General features: G+C 50.4%; 1 protein-coding gene across 1 annotated transcript in view; it reads right to left on the bottom strand.

Moving 5' to 3' along the window:
• The window catches only part of MARCHF10 (membrane associated ring-CH-type finger 10), a 111,342-nt gene that overhangs the window by 74,258 nt on the left and 13,490 nt on the right, over window positions 1–23,594 (bottom strand). The window contains exons 2-3 of the mRNA XM_056864733.1: window positions 21,830–21,935; window positions 21,561–21,716 (exon numbers count right to left, since the gene is read on the bottom strand). Coding sequence (XP_056720711.1) covers window positions 21,561–21,716; window positions 21,830–21,916 — 243 coding nt within the window. The 5' untranslated portion in view covers window positions 21,917–21,935. The remainder of the gene's footprint in view (window positions 1–21,560; window positions 21,717–21,829; window positions 21,936–23,594) is intronic.

The following is a 23,594-nucleotide window of genomic DNA, read 5'->3' on the forward strand; positions in this document are numbered from 1 at the left end:
CAGGTGCCTCCCTTTTCCCAAAATGGGACTCAACCCAGCCTCAAGCCATTTCAGATCAGGGAAGCAGTGCAGGAAGGAACAGTTAACGCCTCCTTCCCCAGTACTGCCATCCCCATTCAGACCCTGTGCCTGCTTTCAAGGGTGAAATGAAGCATTTGGCGCTCCAACCATGGAACTGCAGCATCACATGCTGTTTGTCTTTTATTGGAATCCCAATTTGGGTTCCCTTTCTTTATCATGCTACAGCATGATGCCGGACTTCCTGGGAACTAGCATGTGTGTGAGTACGTGTACATATATTCACACAGCCACAAGCCAGTTCCCACTCTAGAATTCCAGCATATGCACATGAGCTCAATTCAGACATCATATGAACCCACGTTTTCATTAGTTAATATAGTCAATATGACTGTTTGAATGCAGGCCACTACATTAATTACTGTTAGTTGTTTTCCTGTCAAATCACAGCTTGTAAGCCCTTGGCCCGAGGAATCCCCAAAAGCAACAACCCAGACAGGTAGTCCTAAGGCAAGTTGACTTTATTGGAAAAATCAAACGGGTTAACAGTGCTTGCAAACTAACTAAGCCAAGAATGGCTGGCTGGTGCAAATCAGTAATATATAATAGCATAGCTGATATGGCAGGTTGGCATAGTAACTCAGTTTCCCACGGGAGAGGAATGCACGAGATAAAGTGTCTGTTAGAACAACAAAGCGAGGCAGCTGCGAGAAGCTGCGAGAAAGTCATAACGCCTCAGAGGAGCCGAACAGGCCTGCTCCTGACATCCTGTTCCCCTTAGGGTCCCCTCCCAACCCAAAAGGGGGCTGGCTTCTGGGGGTAGGTGGAGTGGAAGGTTTGCACTAGCTGAGGGGCGGCGACATCGCAGGCGTGTACCCATTCGTCATAGGCAGGGGGGAAGTGCTTCCAACGAACAAGATACTGGAGGGAGCCGTGGCAAATGAGAGAGTCCAGGATTTTAGCAACTTCGAAATGCTCCTCCCCCCCACCATCACCGGTTGCTCAGGAAGCGGGTTGGGATGCCATTCCGGGGAGGGAGTGTGCGGTTTCAAAAGGCTTACATGGAAAACTGGATGGATACGTCTGAGTGCCTTTGGCAGAGTGAGTTCCACTGTCACGGGGTTGATGATACGAGACACAGGATAAGGTCCCACATATTTGGCACTTAGTTTGTCACAAGGACGGGTGGAACGAAGGTTCTTGGTAGACAGGTAGACCAAGTCCCCCACTTTATAGTCCTGGCAAGGAGATCGATGTTTGTCAGCCTGAGCCTTGTATTTACGTTTGGCTCGTTCCAAATTCTTTATCAGCCAGGGCCAGGTGGTATGAATTGCCTCTACCCATGCAGCTACATCTCCATCGCCCTCCCCCCTGGAAATATTTAGCTGTTCGATAGGACCAAAGTCTTGACCATATACAGCTTGAAATGGACTAAACCCTGTGGATTGGTGAACAGCATTGTTGTAGGCATATTCAGCAAAAGGCAGCAGTTCAACCCAATTATCTTGGTGATAATTGACATAACAACGAAGGTAACATTCTAACACAGCATTGACACGTTCAATTTGCCCATCAGTCTGGGGATGGAATGCACTAGAGAGACCCTGCTCCACCCCCACCAATTTAAGGAAAGCTTTCCAAAATTTGGCCACATAGGTGCCCCCCCTGTCGCTCACTATCTTCCGCGGGAAGGAATGTAGACGGAAGACATGTGACACAAAGAGGCGGGCCAGCTTTGGGGCAGAGGGAATACTTGTGCACGGGATGAGGTGCACTTGTTTGGAGAAAAGGTCCGTAACAACCCATAGAACAGTTTTACCCTCACTAAGAGGGAGGTCAGTCATAAAATCCATGGCAATGACTTCCCAGGGTCTGGAGGGGATTTCTAAGGGTTGCAAGAGACCAGGGGGTTTCCCTTGAGAACGTTTGACAGTGGCACAAGTTGGGCAGCCGTGAACGAAGGAGTCCACGTCAGTGCGCATGCCCGCCCACCAGAATTGCCTATACAACAAGTGAAGAGTTTTCAAGAATCCAAAGTGCCCTGCTGTTTTAGCTCCATGGGCTAATTTTAACACTTCCTTCCGCAAGTCTTTGGGCACGTATAATTTAGAGTCTTTCTACCAGCAACCGCCACATTCCAGAAGGGAGGGAGGGTGTGAGCGGAGAGTTCAGCCTGGCAAAGGGCACGGAGTGAGTCCAGGAAGAAATCAGACATGTCCATCTTACTCGGTGAGGTGGACGAGGCTGGTTGTGGAACCGGAGGAGCAATGGGAGGAGAGGGTGGCACGTCCGCACGTCCGGGCGCCGGGGGGTGGTTGTGGAGGACGAGGGAGTCAGGTTCGAGTTCTGAACATCCCCCCCCAGCGCGGGGCTGTCGTAGGGTCTGTGATCTGGTCTGGACGGCGAGGGTGGGCAAGAGACTTCTTTGCGCTAGGGTGAATAAGCAGACCGTGGGACGGTCAACTTTGGTAGGATACTGGGGGAGCCTGGAGAGAGCGTCCGCCAGTACGTTTTGCTTGCCCGGGACATGTTTGAGTACAAAACGGAATTGGGAAAAGAAGTCAGCCCAACTAAGTTGCTTCGCGGACAGTTTATGGGTCCCAGTGAGTGCCTCCAGATTTTTGTGATCTGTCCAGACTTCAAAGGGGACCCGGGGACCCTCAAGGAATTGTCGCCATGTAGTCAGAGCATGGTAGACGGCGGCTGCTTCTTTTTCCCAAACGGGCCAGTTGAGTTGGGAGTGCGCAAACGTTTTAGAAAAATAAGCGCAGGGGTAAAGCAGACCATCATTGCCCTGCTGCAGAAGGGCACCTCCCATGGCTACATCCGAAGCATCTACTTGTACTATAAACATACGATCAGGATGTTTTAAAACTGGTTCAGAGGTGAACAAATGCTTAAGGGTATCAAAAGCAGTTTGACATTGAAGAGTCCATAGAACTTTGGCTGTGGGGAGAGAGGCAGAAGCCTCCTTGCCTTTAGTCTTGAGGAGATCAGTGATAGGCAGAGCAATTTGGGCAAAGTTGGGAATAAACCCCCGATAAATGTTCGCAAAGCCAAGGAATTGTTGCACTTGCTTACGAGTTGAAGGGGGAGCCCAATCAACAACTGACTGGACCTTGGCGAGGTCCATGGTGAGACCTTGGTGTAAAACAATATAACCCAGAAATGTCAATTGGCTTTGGTGAAATTCGCATTTGGATACTTTAGCATAGAGCTGATTGTCCCGGAGCTGTTGTAGTACTTCTCGCACCAAAGCTACATGCTCTTCCATGTAGAATAAATGAGGATGTCATCTAGATAAACCACCACGCCCCGGTATAACAAATCATGGAGGATTTCATTAATGAATTGCATGAAGACCCCCAGAGCCCCCTGTAATCCGAAGGGCATGACAAGGAATTCAAACATACCAAAACAGCTGGAAAAGGCTGTGAGGGGCTCATCCCCGTCACGAATGCGGACTCTGTAATAGGCTTCAACTAAGTCCAGTTTGGTGAAAATGCGCCCCTCCTTTAGCTGTCCCAAGATATCTGAAATTAGAGGTATGGGGTAGGCATTAGTCTGAGTGACAGCACAGAGCTTCCGAAAGTCAATGCAGAGGCGCAGATCGCCTGTCTTTTTGCGGACAAAAAAGGCAGGAGCCGAGCAAGGAGCTGAAGAAGGCCGAATGAAACCACGAGCAAGGTTTTTATCCAAAAAGTCTCGCAATACAGTACGTTCGGTGGTGCTCATGGGATATATTTTACTTTTAGTAAAATGAATGAATGAATATACATAAACACCTTTTAATCAGGAAACCTTTGCTCTGTCTTTATTTGGGAGTCAGTGAAAACAACCCTCGTAAACACTGGGGTGATTCCGCTATATAAATACATAGTTACCGATAGCTCAAGCTAATTTCCCCATTCAAAGAGCAGTTTTGGTAACAAATCCTCAGGGCCTTTTTCCTCTGATATTTCAAGACAATTTCCAATCAAAGCGGCTAGGGGCTGTTTTAAATTATGTCAGGAACTTAGGCCTATCCCCCCAAGCCCTTCTAAGCAGTGGGTTGGATCAAGCAAAACAGCTGATCAGGCAGAGGATCGAAGATACCGAGCGTCAAGCCGATATCTCTAGAACACCAGATTTTATATGCCCTCTGAGCACCAAATATGTGATCGCTCCAGCGGCCTATCTGGCTATACTGGAATCCAATAACATCAGGAGAGCTCTCACCCTTGCCAGGTGTGCGGCACTCCCCTCTGCGGTACTCAAAGGCAAATTTAAGAAGATCCCTTTCATAGAAAGAAAGTGCCCATGCTTGCTTCAAGAGGTGGGAACGATTGAACATATGATTTTACGGTGTACTTTTTACAAGGAGGCTAGGAGTAAAATGATTGATCCTTTGCTAAAGAAATTCTCGGGAGAATCTGACAAAACCAAATTGGACCACCTGTTAGCAGGTGTCAGGAGCAGGCCATGAGGATGGTATGCGGTAGTGCGATTGTGCTGCTTCCAGGTGCTGTTGTGCTATTATGTCCTAGGCCAGTCTATGCCCAGTGTTTAGTCTTCATAGATTCCCATACTGTGGGAATCGCCAAGTACTCCTTCCTGCCTCTTGGAGGGGGGGGGTTTGCCTGGGTAACCGGTTATCTCCTTTTGCTCTTCCATATATGCTATGTACCTTGCCTTTGACCTTTACTAGTGTCCTTTTGAATATGGCTTCTGAAACCTGTCGATTCTACCCAATAAAACTGCTTTTGTGGATTGGTTGTCTGCTGACGTCTGTTTAAGGGGGCTGCAGGATTAGAGCTCACATTAGGACACTAGTCCTATCCTTACTTGCTGACCTTGGCTGGAACCCTGGAGGGTTCGCCTGGACACTCGTCTCCTTGGCTTGGGAATGCAGGACGAGTTCCCCGAGGACCCCGACTTTCAGCGTGCCATCTTGGAGGAGGCGCAGCGGACTTACGCAGAGTCCACCCGGCTGGTTGGGCTGTTGATTGATCAGTGGCGTTGCCTGGCAGCGGCGACCCCCTGGAGGACTCAGGACGCTGATCTATGTGCCCACAACAACCTTTTGGGATTGGATACTTTGCTGGAGGAGGCCTGGTTAGCGCAAGAGGATTTTGCTCTCCTAACTCGGTTATTGGCTGAGCTTGTGCTCCGTGGGACGCAACAGGAGTCGGCGGCCCCAATCCAGGGGCCCGAGTTCTGTTTCCCAATGGCAGGGGCTCAGGGGGGAGATGTTCCGCAAACTGTTCCGGATCCCACGCTATGCCACCGGGAAGCACAGAATGCTGCCGCCAGGACAGTCCTGGTTCTTATGGATTTCACGCCGACCACGGCGACGGACGCCGACATCGAGAAGGTACTAACTCCTGAATTCGGTCCTTCCTCTGCGGATCTTGCTCAACAGGTGCAACCACTGTTGGGCCAGCACAAGGAAATCCAAATGCTCTTGGAACAAGCGGCCGAACCAATTGTGACAGCTGCCGTGGTCAGCAAACTCAAGGCGGACCGGGCGCTCACTGACCGGAGGCGGGCGGAGGAGCAACTGTTGGTGGATGCGGCCGCCACTCGGGCACGAGCGTCAGCAGGAACTGGAGCGTGGTCGAAAGTTAGCGGGGCACTGGACTGGTCTTTCCCATCGTTTTCTTTGGGCTCCCAGGCAGCTGTCCCCGGGACACCCCATCCCTGGACAACCACCAGTACCACCACCAGTGGGACCGGTCCAGCCTGTGGTCCCGGTCATGCAGTGGAAGCAACCCCGTTTGCGAGTGACTTTCGATGGCTCCGCGGACACGTTGCCCTGTTTTCTGCATCAAGTGGACAGTTACATGAGAGAACAAGGGCATACCTTTCCCACGGAAGACAGCCGAGTGAGATTTGTTTCCTCGCTTTTGGCTGGAAAGGCTGCAGAATGGATGGTCCTCCAGTTTGATACCTGGGCTCGCTCCATACGGTCGCTTAATGAATTCATGCGAGCGTTAAGGAGACGTTTCGAGGGGAGAAGGCCAAAGCGTCCCTCCTACAACTCCATCAAGGATCAAGGATCCTCCTCAGTCCGAGAGTTTGCGGATGAGTTCCAAAGACTCGCTAATAAAATAGTCGATTGGACTGAAGCTACCCGGGTGCATTACTTCAGAGCAGCGTTGCATCCTAAGATTCTAAACTGGGTGTGAGAGTTCCCCCTCTCTGAGTCCAATTCTCCAAATCAATTGCTCAGGCGTTGATACAGAAACAACAGATTTATTGAAGACATCAGGAGATGAGACAGGCACAGGTAGAAAGTTGCAAGTGAGGGGCTTATTGGGTTTACAGAATATATTGACTCCAGGGCACTGGGGCACTGGGGTTCACACTTATTGTTATGGGAAGTTACAAGCTTGGCATAATACAAAACATCAAACGAGTCCCAGGAAGTCTGCTGAAGCTATCACACTTCCAAGGCCGCATCGGCCTGAGGGAGTACTGACAGGAAGAACAGCGGGGGGGAAGATACTCGGGGCAATCAGGCCAGGCGCCTGGGACCAGAAGGTGTGAACTGCTTTTATGAGTTCACTGATAACAAAGCAGGTGATGGAAAGCAGAGACACAGAGTCAGAGACACAGAGACCCTCACATTCTGCCCCCCTTAAAGCCCCCCTCCCGCGTCCTCGAGAGGACGAGGCTTATCGGGATAAGCGAGGTGGAATTCTCGGACCAAGCGAGGGGCCGCCATGTGGGGCGCGGCCACCCACTCGTCGTACGCGGAACCAAGGTTCTTCCAACGAACAAAGTAATACAGTTTTCCCTTTTTCCATTTGGAATCTAAAACCTTGGACACTTCCAAATGGGTATCCCCTCCCACCACCGTAGGAATCTCGTGTTCGGGAGGAGGGTGGAACTGGGGAGCTGTTACACAGGGTTTGAGGAGGCTTATATGAAAGACGGGATGGACTCCCTTGAGGGTCTTTGGGAGGTCCAGTTCCACAGTAACCTCGTTGATCACCCTGGTAATGGGGAAAGGTCCCACATAACGGTCGCTGAGTTTTTTGCAGGGACGAAGAGAGCGGAGGTTTTTGGTGGACAGATAAACTTGCTCCCCCACCTTTAGTTCCCAACCCGGAGACCGGTGTTTGTCCGCTTGTTCCTTGTACTTGCTTTTTGCCCTCTCAAGGTTTTTGAGCAGCCACGGCCAGGTAGATTTAACTACCTGAATCCACTCCTGAAGGTCGGGGGTGGACTGGAGATCTGGCGTGACGGGGGCGGAACCGAAAGGACCAAATTCCGTCCCGTATACTACTTGGAAAAGACTAAAGCCGGTAGAGGAATGGGACGCATTGTTGTACGCATATTCGGCAAATGGCAGCAGGTCGACCCAGTCGTCTTGGTGGAAATTCACATAGCAACGCAAATAACATTCTACCACCGCATTTACACGTTCAGTTTGACCATCAGTCTGGGGGTGATAGGCGGAAGAAAGGCCCTGTTCCTCCACCCCCATCAATTTTAAGAAGGCTCGCCAGAATTTGGCTACAAACTGGACCCCCCGGTCGGAGAGGACCTTCCTAGGGATCGAGTGTAGTCTGAGGACGTGCGTGACAAATAGTTTAGCCAAGCCTTGGGCCGAAGGAAGACCCGCACATGGAACAAAATGGACCTGTTTGGAAAAAAGGTCCGTGATTACCCAGAGAACCGTCTTTCCCCGACTGGGAGGTAGGTCGGTGATAAAATCCATGGCTATGACTTCCCAGGGACGGGAGGGGTTCTCAAGCGGTTTGAGAAGCCCGGGGGGTTTTCCCATCCGTTTCTTAGCTGTGGCGCAAGTGGGGCAACTGCGCACATAAAGTTCCACATCGGACCTCATACCGGGCCACCAGAATTGCCTCCTAACCAGGTGAAGGGTCTTTATGAAGCCGAAATGACCCGCCAACTTGGCACCATGTACAAGTCCCAACACCTCTTTGCGACGGGAAGATGGGACATATAGCTTTCCCCCCTGTACCCACCAGGTGTTCGTTCGTTCCATGCCAGTGGGGAGGAGATGGTGCTCCTCCTCCTGTAAGGAGGCGTTCCGGAGCCGCTGTTGGAAGGCTTCCGGGATACCCTTGAGCGTCGGGGGGGTCCCCGGTTGGTGGGTCTGGGACCGGGTTGTGACGGCTAAGCTTGGGACCTCCCCCCGCTGCTCGGGGGTGAACAGGGAGTCGACCGGGCGATCGAAATCATTGCGATACTGGGGAAGTCGTGACAGAGCATCGGCTAGGGCATTTTCTTTGCCAGGAACATGTTTGAGGGTGAACCGGAATTTGGCGAAAAATTGGGCCCACCGAATCTGTTTGGCGTTGAGCTTTCTAGCTCCTTTGAGAGCCTCCAGATTCTTGTGATCGGTACACACCTCAAATGGCAGTTCGGCCCCCTCCAAGAAGTGCCTCCATATGGTGAGGGCATGTTTGACTGCGGCTGCCTCCTTCTCCCAAATAGCCCAGTTGATTTCGGACTGGGAAAACTTTTTGGAGAAGTAGGCACACGGCCGCAACCGCCCCCCTACATCCCTTTGCAATAGGGCCCCGCCCATGGCCACATCCGAGGCATCCACTTGTACCACAAACGGCTTAGTGCAATCAGGGTGAGCTAAAACGGGTTCGGATGAAAAAAGTAGCTTTAAACGTTCAAAAGCCTGCTGGCACTGGGGGGACCATTGCAAACGGGCTGAGGGAAGCGCGGCGCTAGCCCCCTTGTCTTTGGTATGCAACAGGGCAGTGAGGGGAAGCGCAACTTGGGCAAAGTTAGGAATGAAGTTGCGGTAAAAGTTGGCGAACCCCAAAAACTGCTGAAGTTGGCGGCGGGTAGTGGGGGTTTCCCAATCCCGCACCGCTTGGACCTTAGCGGGGTCCATTTCCAAACCCTGGTGGGAAATCACGTATCCAAGGAAAGTAATGGAAGGTTGGTGGAATTCACACTTGGACACTTTAGCATACAGTTTGTGCTCCCGCAGCCGCTGGAGCACGTCTCGAACCAGACGCACATGGTCTTCCATGGTTTCAGAGTATATAAGGATGTCATCGAGAAATACCACCACCCCCCGAAACAGCAAATCATGTAAAACTTCATTAATTAATTGCATAAAAACACTGGGAGCCCCCGAAAGTCCGAATGGCATGACTAGGTATTCAAACATTCCAAAACAGCTGGAAAAGGCCGTTTTGGGTTCGTCTCCTTCTTTAATGCGAATGCGGTGGTATGCTTCCACCAAGTCCAGTTTGGTGAAGATTCGGCCCTCCTTTAATTGTGCTAGAAGATCGGGAATAAGAGGGAGAGGGTAAGCGTTAGACTGGGTGACTGCGTTTAGTCTACGAAAGTCAATACACAGTCTTAGATCTCCCGTCTTTTTCTTCACAAAGAAGGCTGGGGCCGAATAAGGAGCCTTGGAAGGGCGTATGAAACCTCTCGCCAAGTTGGCATCCAGATAGTCCCGTAACACCGCCTTCTCACTAGGGCTCATGGGATAGACTTTCCCTTTAGACAGCTTGCCTTCCCCCACAATTTCGATGGCACAGTCCGTTTCTCTGTGGGGAGGCAATTCGTCACATTCTCTAACATCAAAGACATCCGCAAACTGCGAGTATTCGGTGGGCAGTTGAGGAGGAACGGAGGCTGGGGTGGGGGACCCTACCAATGCGGCGGCCGGAGTCCTGAGTACCCGTTCCTTGTCATGTAACCCACAGGGGCTTTCGGGAAACGAGAGCACCCGTTTAACCCAGTCGATGGAGGGGTTGTGTCCCCGTAGCCAGTTCATCCCTAACACCACAGGGGTTACAATAGGGGCGATGGTAAAATACAAGCGTTCCCAATGTTCCCCCACCGACATAATCACGGCTGCAGTTCTGTGGGTCACTGGGCCCCGTTTAAAATCGCTCCCGTCCATTTGGGAAAAGCGGAGGGGCCCTGGGAGCCGCTTGCGTCTGACTCCCAGTTTCTTGGCAGCTTCCTCACTAATCATGGTGCGGGCACACCCCGAGTCAACCAAAGCGGGGAATTCTAAACTGGGACCCCCTTTGGGTAGGGACAGGTGAACACGCACATACACATTGTCCTCTTGGGCGCTTACCATCGGTGGAGCTCCTTGCACAACGACAGGGGCGGTCTGCTGCGGAGCCCCCTCTACAGCAGACCGACGGCGTTTTTTGCCGGCTGTTCCCACTCTTCCTCCTCGCTGGAAGAGGGGGATGGAGTGGTGGCGTTCGGGGATCCGTCCGAATCAAAGGTAGTACTTGTAATCCGGGACCCCGTTGGGCCTGTAGAGGTGGAGACCACATCCTGGGGGCGCGCATGGAGAGCGGAGGGTGCGCCGGAACGTCGGCCCGGTGGTCCACTCCTGCGGCGGGGCTGGTCCTCGGCAGCCGTCTTCTGCGGTTCGGTCGGGGCTTGACGAGGGGGGTTGGGACGACCCGCACGAGAGGGGCATTGCGACGCAAAGTGTCCCTTTCCCCCGCAGGTCAGGCAGACACCGGTCACAAAACGCTTGCGACGTTCAGCGGCCGAGGGACCCCCGCTCCCTCCCAGCCGGAAGTCTCGGCCCCGGTCACTCCGGGGTCTCGGGTCTCGTCCGATGCGCTGCTTAGACAAATTCAGGAGTTGTTTACGATTCTCAATGTCCGCAGCGTGGCGAACCCAACCTTCCACATCCGGGGGGTTTCCTTGCATGAAGGCCCAATGTTGGAGGTCCGGGTTGAGACCCTCCCTGAAACACTGCACCAGAGTAGCCTCACTCCAGTCCAGAATTCGGCTAGCCAGTGACTGGAACTCACTTGCATACTGCGCCACCGACTTGGCCCCTTGGCGCAGTTGCATCAGGGAGGCTTTAGCCCGCTCACCCAGAGTCGGGTCCTCAAAGCGGTTTCGGAGTGCTACCATAAACTCGTCCAGGGTTCGCAGCACCGGCGAGCGGAGTTCATACTGCAACACCATCCAGGCGGCCGCCACCCCTTGCAGTAAGGAAGCCACGTACTGCACCCGGGACTCCTCGGAGGTGAAGGTCCGACCCTGCTCTCGCATAAAAATGTCCACTTGGACCATAAAAAAGGTCAACTGGTCCCCTGAACCGTCATACGTGACTTTCAGGTCTCGACGGGACGGGAGGCTGGGAGGTGCGGGAGGAGCTGCCGGCGCCCCGTCTGGGGGATTGCCGGCGGGCGGTTGCACTTTCAGTGCATCGAGGGCCGCTGCCATCTCACCCATCACACGCTGCATGGTTTCCATCTGCTCCTGCATAGCTTGGCGGTCCTCCTGCCACTGCCGCCGTTCCTCCTCCATTATGGCCTCCTTGCGTGCCGGATCCCCCTCGAGTCCCGTACTGGGGAAGGCCAAACGGCGCTCCTTCGCCGCAGTCCGTGAGAGAGACCAACCTTTGGGAGAGTCCAGCCAGTTGTTGAAGAATCCCCGAGGGCGTCCGTCCCGGCCCTGGTCGGGGATGGGACCCCTCGGCATCTTTGGCTTGGCGCCCTCTTCCTTGGGGTCCGGTTTCTCCGGTACCTCTGGTTCCTCCGGCACCTCTGGGGTAGGGGTGGTTTCCTCGTCGGCTGACATTCTGTCCCAACAGGTACAGCTGCAGTCCGAGAGGCAAAGACTTGCAACTTAATGTGAGAGTTCCCCCTCTCTGAGTCCAATTCTCCAAATCAATTGCTCAGGCGTTGATACAGAAACAACAGATTTATTGAAGACATCAGGAGATGAGACAGGCACAGGTAGAAAGTTGCAAGTGAGGGGCTTATTGGGTTTACAGAATATATTGACTCCAGGGCACTGGGGCACTGGGGTTCACACTTATTGTTATGGGAAGTTACAAGCTTGGCATAATACAAAACATCAAACGAGTCCCAGGAAGTCTGCTGAAGCTATCACACTTCCAAGGCCGCATCGGCCTGAGGGAGTACTGACAGGAAGAACAGCGGGGGGGAAGATACTTGGGGCAATCAGGCCAGGCGCCTGGGACCAGAAGGTGTGAACTGCTTTTATGAGTTCACTGATAACAAAGCAGGTGATGGAAAGCAGAGACACAGAGTCAGAGACACAGAGACCCTCACACTGGGCATACATGCAGCGAGACCCAGCCACCTTGGAAGAGTGGATTTTACTGGCGGAGGAAGTGGAAAGCCGCCGCCAGTTTATTTCCCTTGCCCGACGGCAGGCCAGGGAGGGGGGAAGCCAGAAAAACCCTCCCAAACCTGCCGCTCCTCAGGCTTCGCGGAGGCCGGCTCTACCTCCACCAGACCGAGTGTTACGGTTTCAAAGGGGAGCCTGCCTCGTTTGCGGTGCCATGGGTCACTTCGCTGCCACTTGTCCGTCACGCCAGGGACTGCCGAGTCCCACTCCCCAGCCAGAGGGGACTCCTCGTGGGAGAGGACGAGCTCGGGGGAGAAGCACCGCAGCCGAACGGAGCATTGCTCCAAGACGAAAAGCGCCTCCAGCTCTGCACGCCGGAGAAGTAACAACGGACCTTTCGCCAGCGGACCCGTCGGGGTCCAGGATTACAGTTTCTACTCCTAGGGAGAGTAGCTCCGCTTCTTCAGAGGAGAGCGACCACTGGAACTCCCCAGCCCTTAACTTGGAGTCTCCCCTCGAACAGCCAAAAAAACGGACTGGGTCTGCGGTAGAGGGAACGATACCGCAGACCTCCGCAGGTGTTCCTGCGAAACCCGAGACTCCTTTCATGGTGAGTGAAGTAGAAGAGACTGTGTATGTAGATGTGATATTACGACATTATAGAAAAGGTTCTCAATTACAAGTTAAAGCCTTAATAGACTCTGGATGTGCCTGCTCGTTAATTAACGAAACCACCTTTAAGGCACTCCAAGTGAAGTCAGTCCCTTTGCCGGCACCTGTTCAATTTGCTGAAATGGATGGCAGTGATTTCAGGGGGGGGGGCAGTCGACCGTCGCACTGACGGAGTGGCAATGGGAATTGGCCACCATTGGGAACAAATCAACTTTACTATTGTGCCCAATGTTCGATATGCTGTGGTGTTAGGAGCAAATTGGCTCAAAGGGCACAGTCCCACCATAGACTGGGAAGCTGAGACCTTAACGTTCAATAGCCCGCTATGTGAGTTACACCAATATGAAGTGTCCGTTAAAACCATAATCAAACCAACTCCTGCCCTGGCCTCGGACACCTCCAGTCCAACCCAATTGCCACCCGAATATCAGGACTTTGCAGCTGTATTTAATGTGCAGGAGTGTGATGTGTTACCCCCCCACACACACTGCCGGACGGGCTGTGCTATTGAAGTGGTGGGGGATGGAAAACTGCCAAAGAGTATGATCTACCCAATGAGTCCTACGGAACTGTCGGTGCTCCGCGAATTCTTAGACAAGAACTTGGCTTGCGGTTTCATCCGACCCTCCACCGCGCCCTATTCGGCACCGGCTTTCTTTGTGCATAAGAAAACAGGAGATTTTGTATTGACTTTCGAAAACTCAATGCTGTTACTCAAACAAATGCTTATCCCATCCCCCTCATTTCTGATCTCTTGGGACAATTGAAGGAGGGACACATTTTCACCAAATTGGACTTAGTTGAAGCTTATTACAGAGTCAGAATCAGGGAGGGTGATGAATCTCTGACTGCCTTTTCTAGTTGCTTTGGAATGTTCGACTTTATGGTAATGCCTTTTAGATTAAAAGGGGCCCCGGGGGTCTTCATGCAACTCATTAATGAGGTCCTCCATGCTCTATTGTTCAAAGGAGTGGTGGTGTCAGGCTGACTTTTAGATTCTCCGTTTGCCTCCAGCTTCAAGGTTGTTTACCAGAACAGCCTCCAGCTGGCATAGCTTCTCAGGGCCTGGGATAGGGCTGTTGAATTAAAAAAAATTCGGTATAGTTCGGATTCGGCTGAATTCGGCCCGTTTAGATTCAGGATGTGCCGAAGCTCGAACTCCCCCGCTTCGGGTCCGTGCAATTCGGCAGGAATTCAAAGTTCGGGAAAAAATTCGGCCAAATACAGCCATTAAAAACACAACCGTGCCTTTCCGCGGCTCTGGGGGGGCATTTTTGGGAGTAGAGGTCCCAAACTTTCAGCGGAGCTTCAAAGGACGCTTCTTAAAAGACCCCCCAAGTTTTGTAAAGATTGGGTCAGGGGGGGGCTGAGATATGGGCCCCGAAAGGGGTCCCCCCACCCTTAATGTGCATCTCTGAGCAGAGCTTGCCACCCACGCACAAAGCTCCCAGCCCCGACAAACAGCTGAGAGGTTTGCAAAGCATTGCAACACAACTGCAAAGCAACACGACTGAAAAGCAACACAACCTTGTAAGCAACACCTTTGCAACTGTGCAAAGCAACACCTGACACCTGGGAGTTTGCAAACCATGGAAAGGGACAGAGGCAGCTAGCTATGCATAATGAGCAGGAGGGGTGGAATTTCCCCTTTTGCATGGGACTCCAAATGCATTCTTTAAGTCACCATTTGAAAACAAGTTTTGAGCAAGCATCCAAATAGACCTAACCGCTCTTATGAATGAGGGAAAACCTGAAGACACACAACTGAAACCCCCCCTCAAACCAGGGAGAGAGAGACTCGAGGGGGAACACACACCCCAGGCAGAACCGGCAAAAGCCCCCTTTGGCTTCCCCCCACACAGAAACTGCTCCCTCCCCACACACACACAGACTGCTCCCCCCCCCATACACACACAGGAGAAAAATTATAGATTAAAGCCCCCAAAAGTCTTACTGTGGCTGTCTTCTGTTCCATGAGGAGGGGCTGGGGAGGACTGGGTAATCCAAGACGATTCCATTTAGGCACGGGACGTTTTGCTCTGGAGATGCATACAGGATCAGCTGATCCATTCATCCCAATAGGGAAAAGGGGAAAGGGGAAAGCCCATATCTCGGGACCCCCTGACCCAATGTTTACAAAACGTGGTTGGTCTCTTAAGAAGGCTTGTCTGAAGCTCCGCTCAAAGTTTGGGATCTGCACCCCCAAAAATGCGCCCCCTGCAGCCACGGAAAGAGAAAAGGGGAGGAGCCGATATTTCTGCCCCCACTGAACCCATCTTTACAAAACTTGGGTGGTATCTTAAGAAGGATTGTCTGAAGCTATGCTGAAAGTTTGGGGGCTGTATCCCCAAAAAAGCGCCCCCTGCCGCCACGGAAATGGAAAAGGGGGGAGGGAAAAGGGGGGAGCCCATATCTCGAGACCCCCTGACCCAATGTTTACAAAACTTGGGGGGTATCTTAAGAAGGCTCATCTGAAGCTCCACTGAAAGTTTGGGGTCTGTACCCCCAAAAATGCGCCCCCTGCAGCCATGGAAAGAAAAAAGGGGGGAGCCCATATCTCGGGACCCCCTGACCCAACGTTTACAAAACTTGGATGGTCTCTTAAGAAGGCTTGTCTGAATCTCTGCTGAAAGTTTGGGGTCTGTACCCCAAAAAATATGCCCCTGCAGCCACAGAAATGAGAGAATGTGCACAAGCACCCCCCCACACACACACACAAGGATTTCCCTCTCTCTCTCTCTCCCCGGCCGGGCCGCACATCAGCTGATTCCTCCAATCAGCTGACTGATTGGCCAGAAGAAGACCCAGCTTGGCCACCGATTGGCAGGGGAAGGAGAATGCTGCTTACTGACGGTTATGCTGCTTACTGACGCCCCGAATTGGCCGGATTTATTCGTGAACTCCCAAACTCGCTGAATTCGGCTTCCCGGTTGCCCGCCATTTTTGAGTTCAGTTCGTCCCGAACTAAAAACCACCGAATCAGGGGAAATTCGGCTGTTTTTCAGTTTGGGCCGAACCGAATCAACAGCCCTAGCCTGGGAGCTCTGTGGGAGCCTGGTAGTGTGAACTGTGTTATCTTGATATGACTGTATTGTCTGGCTTTCTCCGTATAAGCAAATGTACACCCTTCCCTCTTCATTCCTGCCTTTTGATTTCTAAGCTCTGCATACCTGTTACCAATAAACCAACTCTTTTGGACTATCTGTCTCTTGATGTGGCTATTGGACTTTCAGGACAAACAAGTGCTTACAGGTGGTTTATTTAGATGACATTCTCATTTACTCTAAAACCATGGATTAGCATGTTGCCTTGGTTCGAGAGGTGTTGCAACGTCTCAGAGACAATCAGCTGTATGCTAAAGTGTCTAAGTGCGAGTTACATAAGAAGCAATTGACTTTCCTAGGATATATTATCTCACACTAGGGACTGATTATGGATCCTGAAAAGGTACAAGCGGTGCTCGGTTGGGAACCACCCTCTACTCGTAAACAGGTCCAAAGATTTCTCAGGTTCGCAAATTTTTACAGGGCGTTCCTCCCACATTTTGCTCAGATTGCGCTACCCATCACAAACCTCCTTAAGACTAAGGGAAAGGGGAATACAGCCACCTTACCCAACGCCTGGGTGGAGTGGACAGTGTCAAGCCACCTTCGATAGTCTTAAGCAGCTTTTTACATCTGAGCCTGTTTTGCAGCACCCAGACTGCAATCAACTATTCATAGTGCACTTAGACGCTTCCGATGTAGCGATGGGGGGTGCGCTCCTGCAGTGGGGGGAGGATGGGCACCTGCATTCGTGCACTTATTTTTAAAAAAGTTCACACAATCCAAACTCAATTGGACCATTTGGGAAAAGGAAGCCGCCGCGGTAAAGCATGCCCTGACACTGTGGAGGCAGTTTTTAGAAGGTTCCAAGGTGCCTTTTGAAGTGTGGTCCGATCACAAAAACCTAGAGGCCCTAACTGGCGCTCGCAAGCTGTCCGTGAGGCACGTGCGCTGGGTGGGCTTCTTTGCCCAATTTCGATTCGTCCTAAAATATGTACCAGGGAAGCAAAACCTTCTGGCTGACGCTTTATCCAGACTTCCCCAATATCCCACCAAGGTTGATCGGCCCACAGAGTCGCTCTTCACCCCTGCCCAACAAGGTCTATTGTCCACTTTGGCAGTACAAACCCGTTTTCAGACCCGATCCCCACCGCCACCGCTTTTGGTGGGAGGGGAAGCCCCACGCCCGGCTGAGCCGGCAGCCCGCCTCGCTTCCTCCTCCCCCTGAGCGACTGACAGCCACGGTTCCCGAGGTGCAGGGACCTGAGCGCCCCGTTCAGTCACTTCCTGCACCTGTGTCAGCTCCATCCCCGGTCAAGCTGCCCGCCGGCACAACTCCGGAGGGGGTGGAAGGACTGACTGATTCCTTTAAGGAGACTCTTCTTCGCCGTTATCAAGCGGAACTTTCCTCGCAGGCCCTTCCAGCTACTCTAATTAAACGCAAGGAGTTTTGGTACAAAGATTCTAAATTGTATGTTCCGGAAGTGTTGCGGGGGGAGGTTTTGGGTTTGGTTCATGGCGCCAAGACCGCCGGACATTTCGGATTTCTCAAGACATTGCATTTGTTACGGAGACTGTTTTGGTGGACGGGCATGCGGTCAGATGTGGACTCCTTCATCCGCAGCTGCCCCATATGTGCAGCAGCCAAACGATCTCAGGGCAAGCTGCCCCGACTTTTACAACCATTAGAGACTCCCTCGAAACCATGGGAAGTAATTGCAATGGACTTCATGAAGCACCTACCCCCTAGTGGGGGAAAGACAGTTCTTTGGGTGATTACTGATTTTTTTTCGAAACAGGTGCATCTTGTACCCCTTCCGCCCCGAAATTGGCCCGCCTCTTTGTGTCACATGTCTTCCGTCTCCATTCCTTTCCGCGCAAAATAGTGACAGACAAGGGTTCAAATTTCGTGGCCAAATTTTGGAAGGCTTTTCTCAAATAGGTCGGAGTAGAACAAGGACTGTCTAGTGCCTTCCATCCCCAAACGGATGGTCAAACTGAACAGGTGAATGCGGTGTTGGAATGCTATTTACGCTGTTACGTTAATTACCATCAAGATGATTGGGTAGACCTGTTGCCTTTTGCTGAATATGCTTATAATAATGTGGTTCACCAATCCACAGGATTCAGCCCTTTCCAGGTTGTCCATGGTAAAGAGTTTGGCCCCTCTGGTCATGTTGATGTTTCTGAGGAGGAGGGGGGAGCTGACGTGGCCGGATGGGTACGTTCAATTCAAACAACCTGGCCATGACTGGTTAAAAATCTGGAGCTAGCCAAACGGTGTTACAAGGCTCAGGCTGACAAACATTGCTCCCCCGGTAAGGAATGAAAAGTGGGGGATCTTGTCTATCTGTCTACCAAGAACCTACGATCCACCCGCCCGTGCGATAAACTCAGTGCCAAGTATGTGGGTCCGTTCCCCATTTCCCGGATTATTAATCCAGTGGCTGTGGAACTCTCCTTGCCCAAGTCTCTATGAAGAATTCATCCTGTGTTCCATGTCAGTCTTTTAAAACCATGTGTTCCTTTCCAAAAATGGCATCCTGAGCCACAACCCAAAGTGCCTGAAATGGTGTGTGGGGGGGGGGAAGAGGAGCATTTTGAAGTAGCCAAAATACTGGACCCTTCAGTACCTGGTCCGCTGGAAACATTTTAGTCCCGTACCAGGATGAATGGGTGCGCGCCTGTGATGTCTCCACACCCCGCTTAGTACAAGAATTCCAAGCCGCCTACCCTTACAAACCCACGGTGGGAGGGTGAAGGGGGGTCTTTAGGGGGGCAGAATGTCAGGAGCAGGCCATGAGGATGGTATGCGGTAGTGCAATTGTGCTGCTTCCAGGTGCTGTTATGCTATTCTGTCCTAGCCCAGTCTATGCCGCGCGTTTAGTCTTCATAGATTCCCATACTGTGGGAATCGCCAAGTACTCCTTCCTGCCTCTTGGAGGGGAGGTTACCTGGGTAACCGGTTATCTCCTTTTGCTCTTCCATATATGCTATGTACCTTGTCTTTGACCCTTACTAGTGTCCTTTTGAATATGGCTTCTGAAACCTGTCGATTCTACCCAATAAAACTGCTTTTGTGGATTGGTTGTCTGCTGAAGTCTGTTTAAGGGGGCTGTAGGACTAGAGCTCACAGGAGGTAATAATCCCCAGATCTCGAGATATGCTGCTAGATACTGCATGTTAATATGTAGGGCTTGGAAGTCACAGCAGTAATTTTTAACTTATCTATTTTATTAACGGTCATATTTTATTCTAATAGTGTTAACTGGTTTGTCCTTAAATCTGACTTGTTTTTGTTGGTAAGGCTTATGGTATGCATTGCTGTATTTTTATAATGCTGGTCAAATGACCATAATAAATGATTCAAATTCAGAGCCAAAATGCTATCATATAAATTCTTCCCACTTAACAAAAAACCTCCATTAAATATAAGCTCTCTGCATGACTACCTGCTCTAAAGGCTAAAGTTAATGCTATGTCACACATCTATGCATGATACAGTCACAGAAGCCACTTTTCTCAACTGTAATGTGACTTGGCTATTTCAGCTTTGACACAGTAATTTGTTCACCCTTCCCACTGACACATGGGGAGGTTTATTCAAGCTGAAGCCAGGGAAGTGCACTGACTCTGCAATTGTGAAGTGACATCCCAGCCTGACATTATAAATAACAGTTAACAGCACGCGGCAGCTGGTGCTAGCACAGTCACAGCAGCAGCCCATGAGTGGCAAATGGGACAACTCTGTTAAATCATCCATCGTTTGTCGATACATTTTATTTGATTAATAATGGTGAGTTTGTTTTCTTCTTCCCTAAGAGTCTATATTACAGATACCAGAAAATATCCCCCTTAGTGCACCCTGTTCACCAAGAAAAAAGGTAGAAACAAACGCTGGTGCACAGCTGGCTCCTGTGTGGCTAAAATGCTTTGGGATACCACATCTATGAAGTGCTTGCTGTCCTGCCATAGTCAAACTCCCACTGGCACAACACTATGATGTAATGTAGAACAACATCTGGGAGGGCAGGATCAGTGCAATACTCCAGTACAACTGATCCCGATGATGTGTAAACTGATCAGATTCCATCATAAACACTTCTGTGACAGTATGATGGCTTAGGCCATATTGCACTCCTGTTTTAATTCCATGGCGCTTGAGCTCTAGGATATTTTTGAAATTTGCCATGAAGGTACCCAGATCACTCCTTGTGTCCTCAAGTGATTTATTAAGTTGGAAAACTCAGTACTGTTTGGAGACATATAATATAGAACAAAAGGGAGCTATTGTAGGTAGATAAAACTTGTGAATGCAGCTGATCATTATATACCAGAAGAAATTAGCCACATATTTTTTTCTCTAACACATTCTTGTTTCTTTGTTATGCCTACTTATAAGGACAGAGATATGGAACACATTTTCACAGAACACAAACGTATTCCATATGAGCTCCGGAGAATGGCTTCTAAAAGAAAAGGAGAGCCCAAAGGGGTGATGTGGGGAGAGGAAGGGCTCCTGAACCCCCCGCAAGCCATTTTCCTATGTGAAAACTGCACTGGGGCAATGTTATTTCCCAGGTTTTGGTGCTCAGCATCCACAGATACTCCAGAACTGTGTACCATTTAAGTGAAGGGATTCTGCAAAACAGATCCCCACACAGAACAACATGAATGGAGTAAGAGCCACATTTGCTTCTACCATTCCTCTACATCCTATGTGAATGGCAGTAGTAGTATAAGCCGCTTTTTCAAGAACAGATACAAACAGTCAATGTTAAGTATTCTAAGTTTTGTTCAGTAGAGCATGCATTATATCTGTATCCTCCACCCATTTTAATACACAGTGATATTTCTCCCTATAAGAGGATCATGCTAAATAATGTGATATGAGAATAGCCAAGAGCATTTATGTTTGTCATTCTCTATACAATCAGGCACCCTATACAGTCAGTCTTCTGCCTTGGAGGGCCTGGAACAGGCCTTACACTGGTAAAGTTCACATTAAAAAATGCCTGAGTCTTCTAAGAGAAGCATAGATTTTTAAAGAGAAGTTTGTTTATACTCCTGCTGCTCCCTTTCATTGTCACTGGTCAGTGAGTTCAGTTGAACAAAACCTCCTTAATCCTTGCAATGGCCAGTATTATCCAACCCAGAATAAGGCTGCAGTCATAGTTTGCTCAAATGCACAGCAAAATCAGGTTAGTTTATCACATGTAATAAACAAATCCAACTTTGTGTGTTAATGCTAGGTTGTCTGTGTGTTGCCTCTTCTCTGCCTCCCTGCAGGGAAGACATCTTCACTATTTGACTATCTGTGAAGCCAGATGCCTCCAAGGGGTGATGCTATTTGGTAGACTGTGCTTTGTGATTTCAGACATCATTATCATCCATAATTAGTACACACATCAACTCATTTGTCTAGTTTGGTACAAACTGCTTAGTTGAAGAATCTGCATTCAAACATCAAAATTAACTGTTATTTGATCAAACCATGGTTTGTAAACCATAGTTTACTATTATATCTGAATGGATTTCTAAACCATAGTTTACTATTTTTAAATGCAGCCCAACTAGTGAACAAAACACTGCTAATTGGAGTGCTCAAAGACATTCTGTTTTAGGACCAAGGCATTGGACTACTGAGAGTGTTGACCTTTTCATTTTATTCCTGAACTTCTGGGGGGGGGCACAGGGTTATCATCAGAGTACCCTTCTCCTTGATTTGAATTTTATCCCTTGAGGCAACCAATTTACCTGTCTGTTAACGGGGAGTCGTGAATTCCATGGCCTTTCATAGCTACGCACAGCAGAGATGGATGATATGCTTGTCTGGCTCATTTCTTGTCTGGCATGTTGTTCCCGTTTCTTCTCAGACTGCTCTCTAGTCTGCTCTTGTTTTCTCAGGCAAGCCTAAGAAACAAAGTAAACATCTGTCTGAAAGGAGATGTATTTTGAATATAACGAAGGCACACCCTCGCCTCTTCAAGGTTGTCTTTTGTGGAAAAGTGATTAAATTTTCTTACCTGATATTCTGTATCCATCTTGTGCTGCATCTCCCTCAGGTACTGAGCATCACTGATAAACTTCTGTCTTTCTTTTGCTTCATACATGGCAACACTTTGAGGAAACCTAGGTATAAAAAACAGATTGTCATAAGTGCTAATCTTGGGGAATGTTCTTTCTTCAGACTCAGAAGCCAATTGTGATGGACTGCAAAAACTCCAAGATCATCTAAACCAGGGGTGTCAAATGTTAAGGCCCGGGGGTGTGTGATCCAGCCCTATGAAAGCTCTTATCTGGCCCGCAAGCCAACCGAGGCAGCCCCCCCACACACACACACACAACCAATCTGGGCTGGTGAGCCCACTGCAAGCTTGCCAGCCAGGCAGCCACCCTCCCCACCAGTCCCGAAGTGTCAATGATTAAAGACTGTTAAATAAAAGAAAATACTGTACGAGTGTTATTGTGTTGTGTTTGTATTTTAAGTAAAAAATAAAGTAAAAATAATATCATTAATTGGCTTTGCCTGTGTCTTCTATAATGTTTGTATCTCTAGCACCTGACATTAAATTTTATGGTCCACACATGGCCTAGCCCGACAAAGTAATATTTATGTCATACCCAGCCCTCATAATAAATGAGTTCGACAACCCTGATCTAAACCTTTATCAGATGGGGCCCCCCTTCTCAAGCTGCGCCAGGGTGGGAAGAGGGCACAGCCACACAGCAGGCGGGCGGGCGGGGCTCCTCAGGGGGTTTGGAACAGCACGGGACAGGGAGGAAAACAGTGTGAATTGTGAAAATAAATGGGCGCTGCTCGACACCGCTGCAGCGCCATGGCCGTGAAGGCTGGGCAGAGCAGGAGCCCTCAGCTCCTCAAGGTCAACAGCCAGGGGAGGGGGCCTCATAGCGGCAGGGAGGAGCGTACACCAGGAGTGGCAGGGGGCGGGCGGCAACGGCCACCAGACGTTCCCATCCCCTCAGTGTACATTCTAGTGGGAAGGGAGAGGGGGCGGAGTGGTGGCGGCAAGAGGCTGAGCTGGGCCAAGAGGGGCCGGGCAGGACAGTTCCCGTCAGTGCACAGAGTTTGTGTCGGGCTGGGGTGGGCCTCTCCAGTCTTCCCGACCCATGTGGCCCAATGATAGCTTGCCACCCAGACAGCCCCTCAATAGTGTCCCTTCCGGCCCTCGCCCCTGGTCTCAAGTGACCTGTAAAGGTAGGTCCTGTCTCACTAACCTATTAGAGTTTTTTGAAAGCGTCAATAAGCAAGTGGACAGGAATGAGCCTGTGGACATTGTGTATTTGGATTTCCAAAAGGCTTTGACAAAGTCTGCTAAGCAAAGACTGCTAAGCAAACTCCATAGTCTTGGGATAAGAGGACAAGTCCTCTTATGGATTAGGAATCAATGGTCATTTCTCACAATGGAGGGATGTGAGCAGTGAGATGTGAGATCCTCAGGGATCTGTGTTGGGACTGGTGCTTTTCAACCTGTTCATCAGTGACCTGGACCTGGGGGTGAACAGCGAGGTGGCCAAGTTTGCAGATGACACCTGGGGTTAAAACAAAATCGGACTGTGAAGAGCTCCAAAAGGATCTCTACAAACTGGAAGAATTGGCATTAAAATGGCAGATGAGATTCAATGTGAGCAAGTGTAAAGTGATGCATATTGGGGTGAAAAATCCCAACCACATATACACTGATGGGATCGGTGCTGGCAGCGATAGACCAAGAAAGGGATCTTGGGGTGGTAGTGGATAGCTCAAGGAAGATGTCAACCCAGTGTGTG

This window comes from Euleptes europaea, chromosome 18 (assembly GCF_029931775.1).
Source record: "Euleptes europaea isolate rEulEur1 chromosome 18, rEulEur1.hap1, whole genome shotgun sequence".
Taxonomy (NCBI): Eukaryota; Metazoa; Chordata; class Lepidosauria; order Squamata; family Sphaerodactylidae; genus Euleptes; species Euleptes europaea.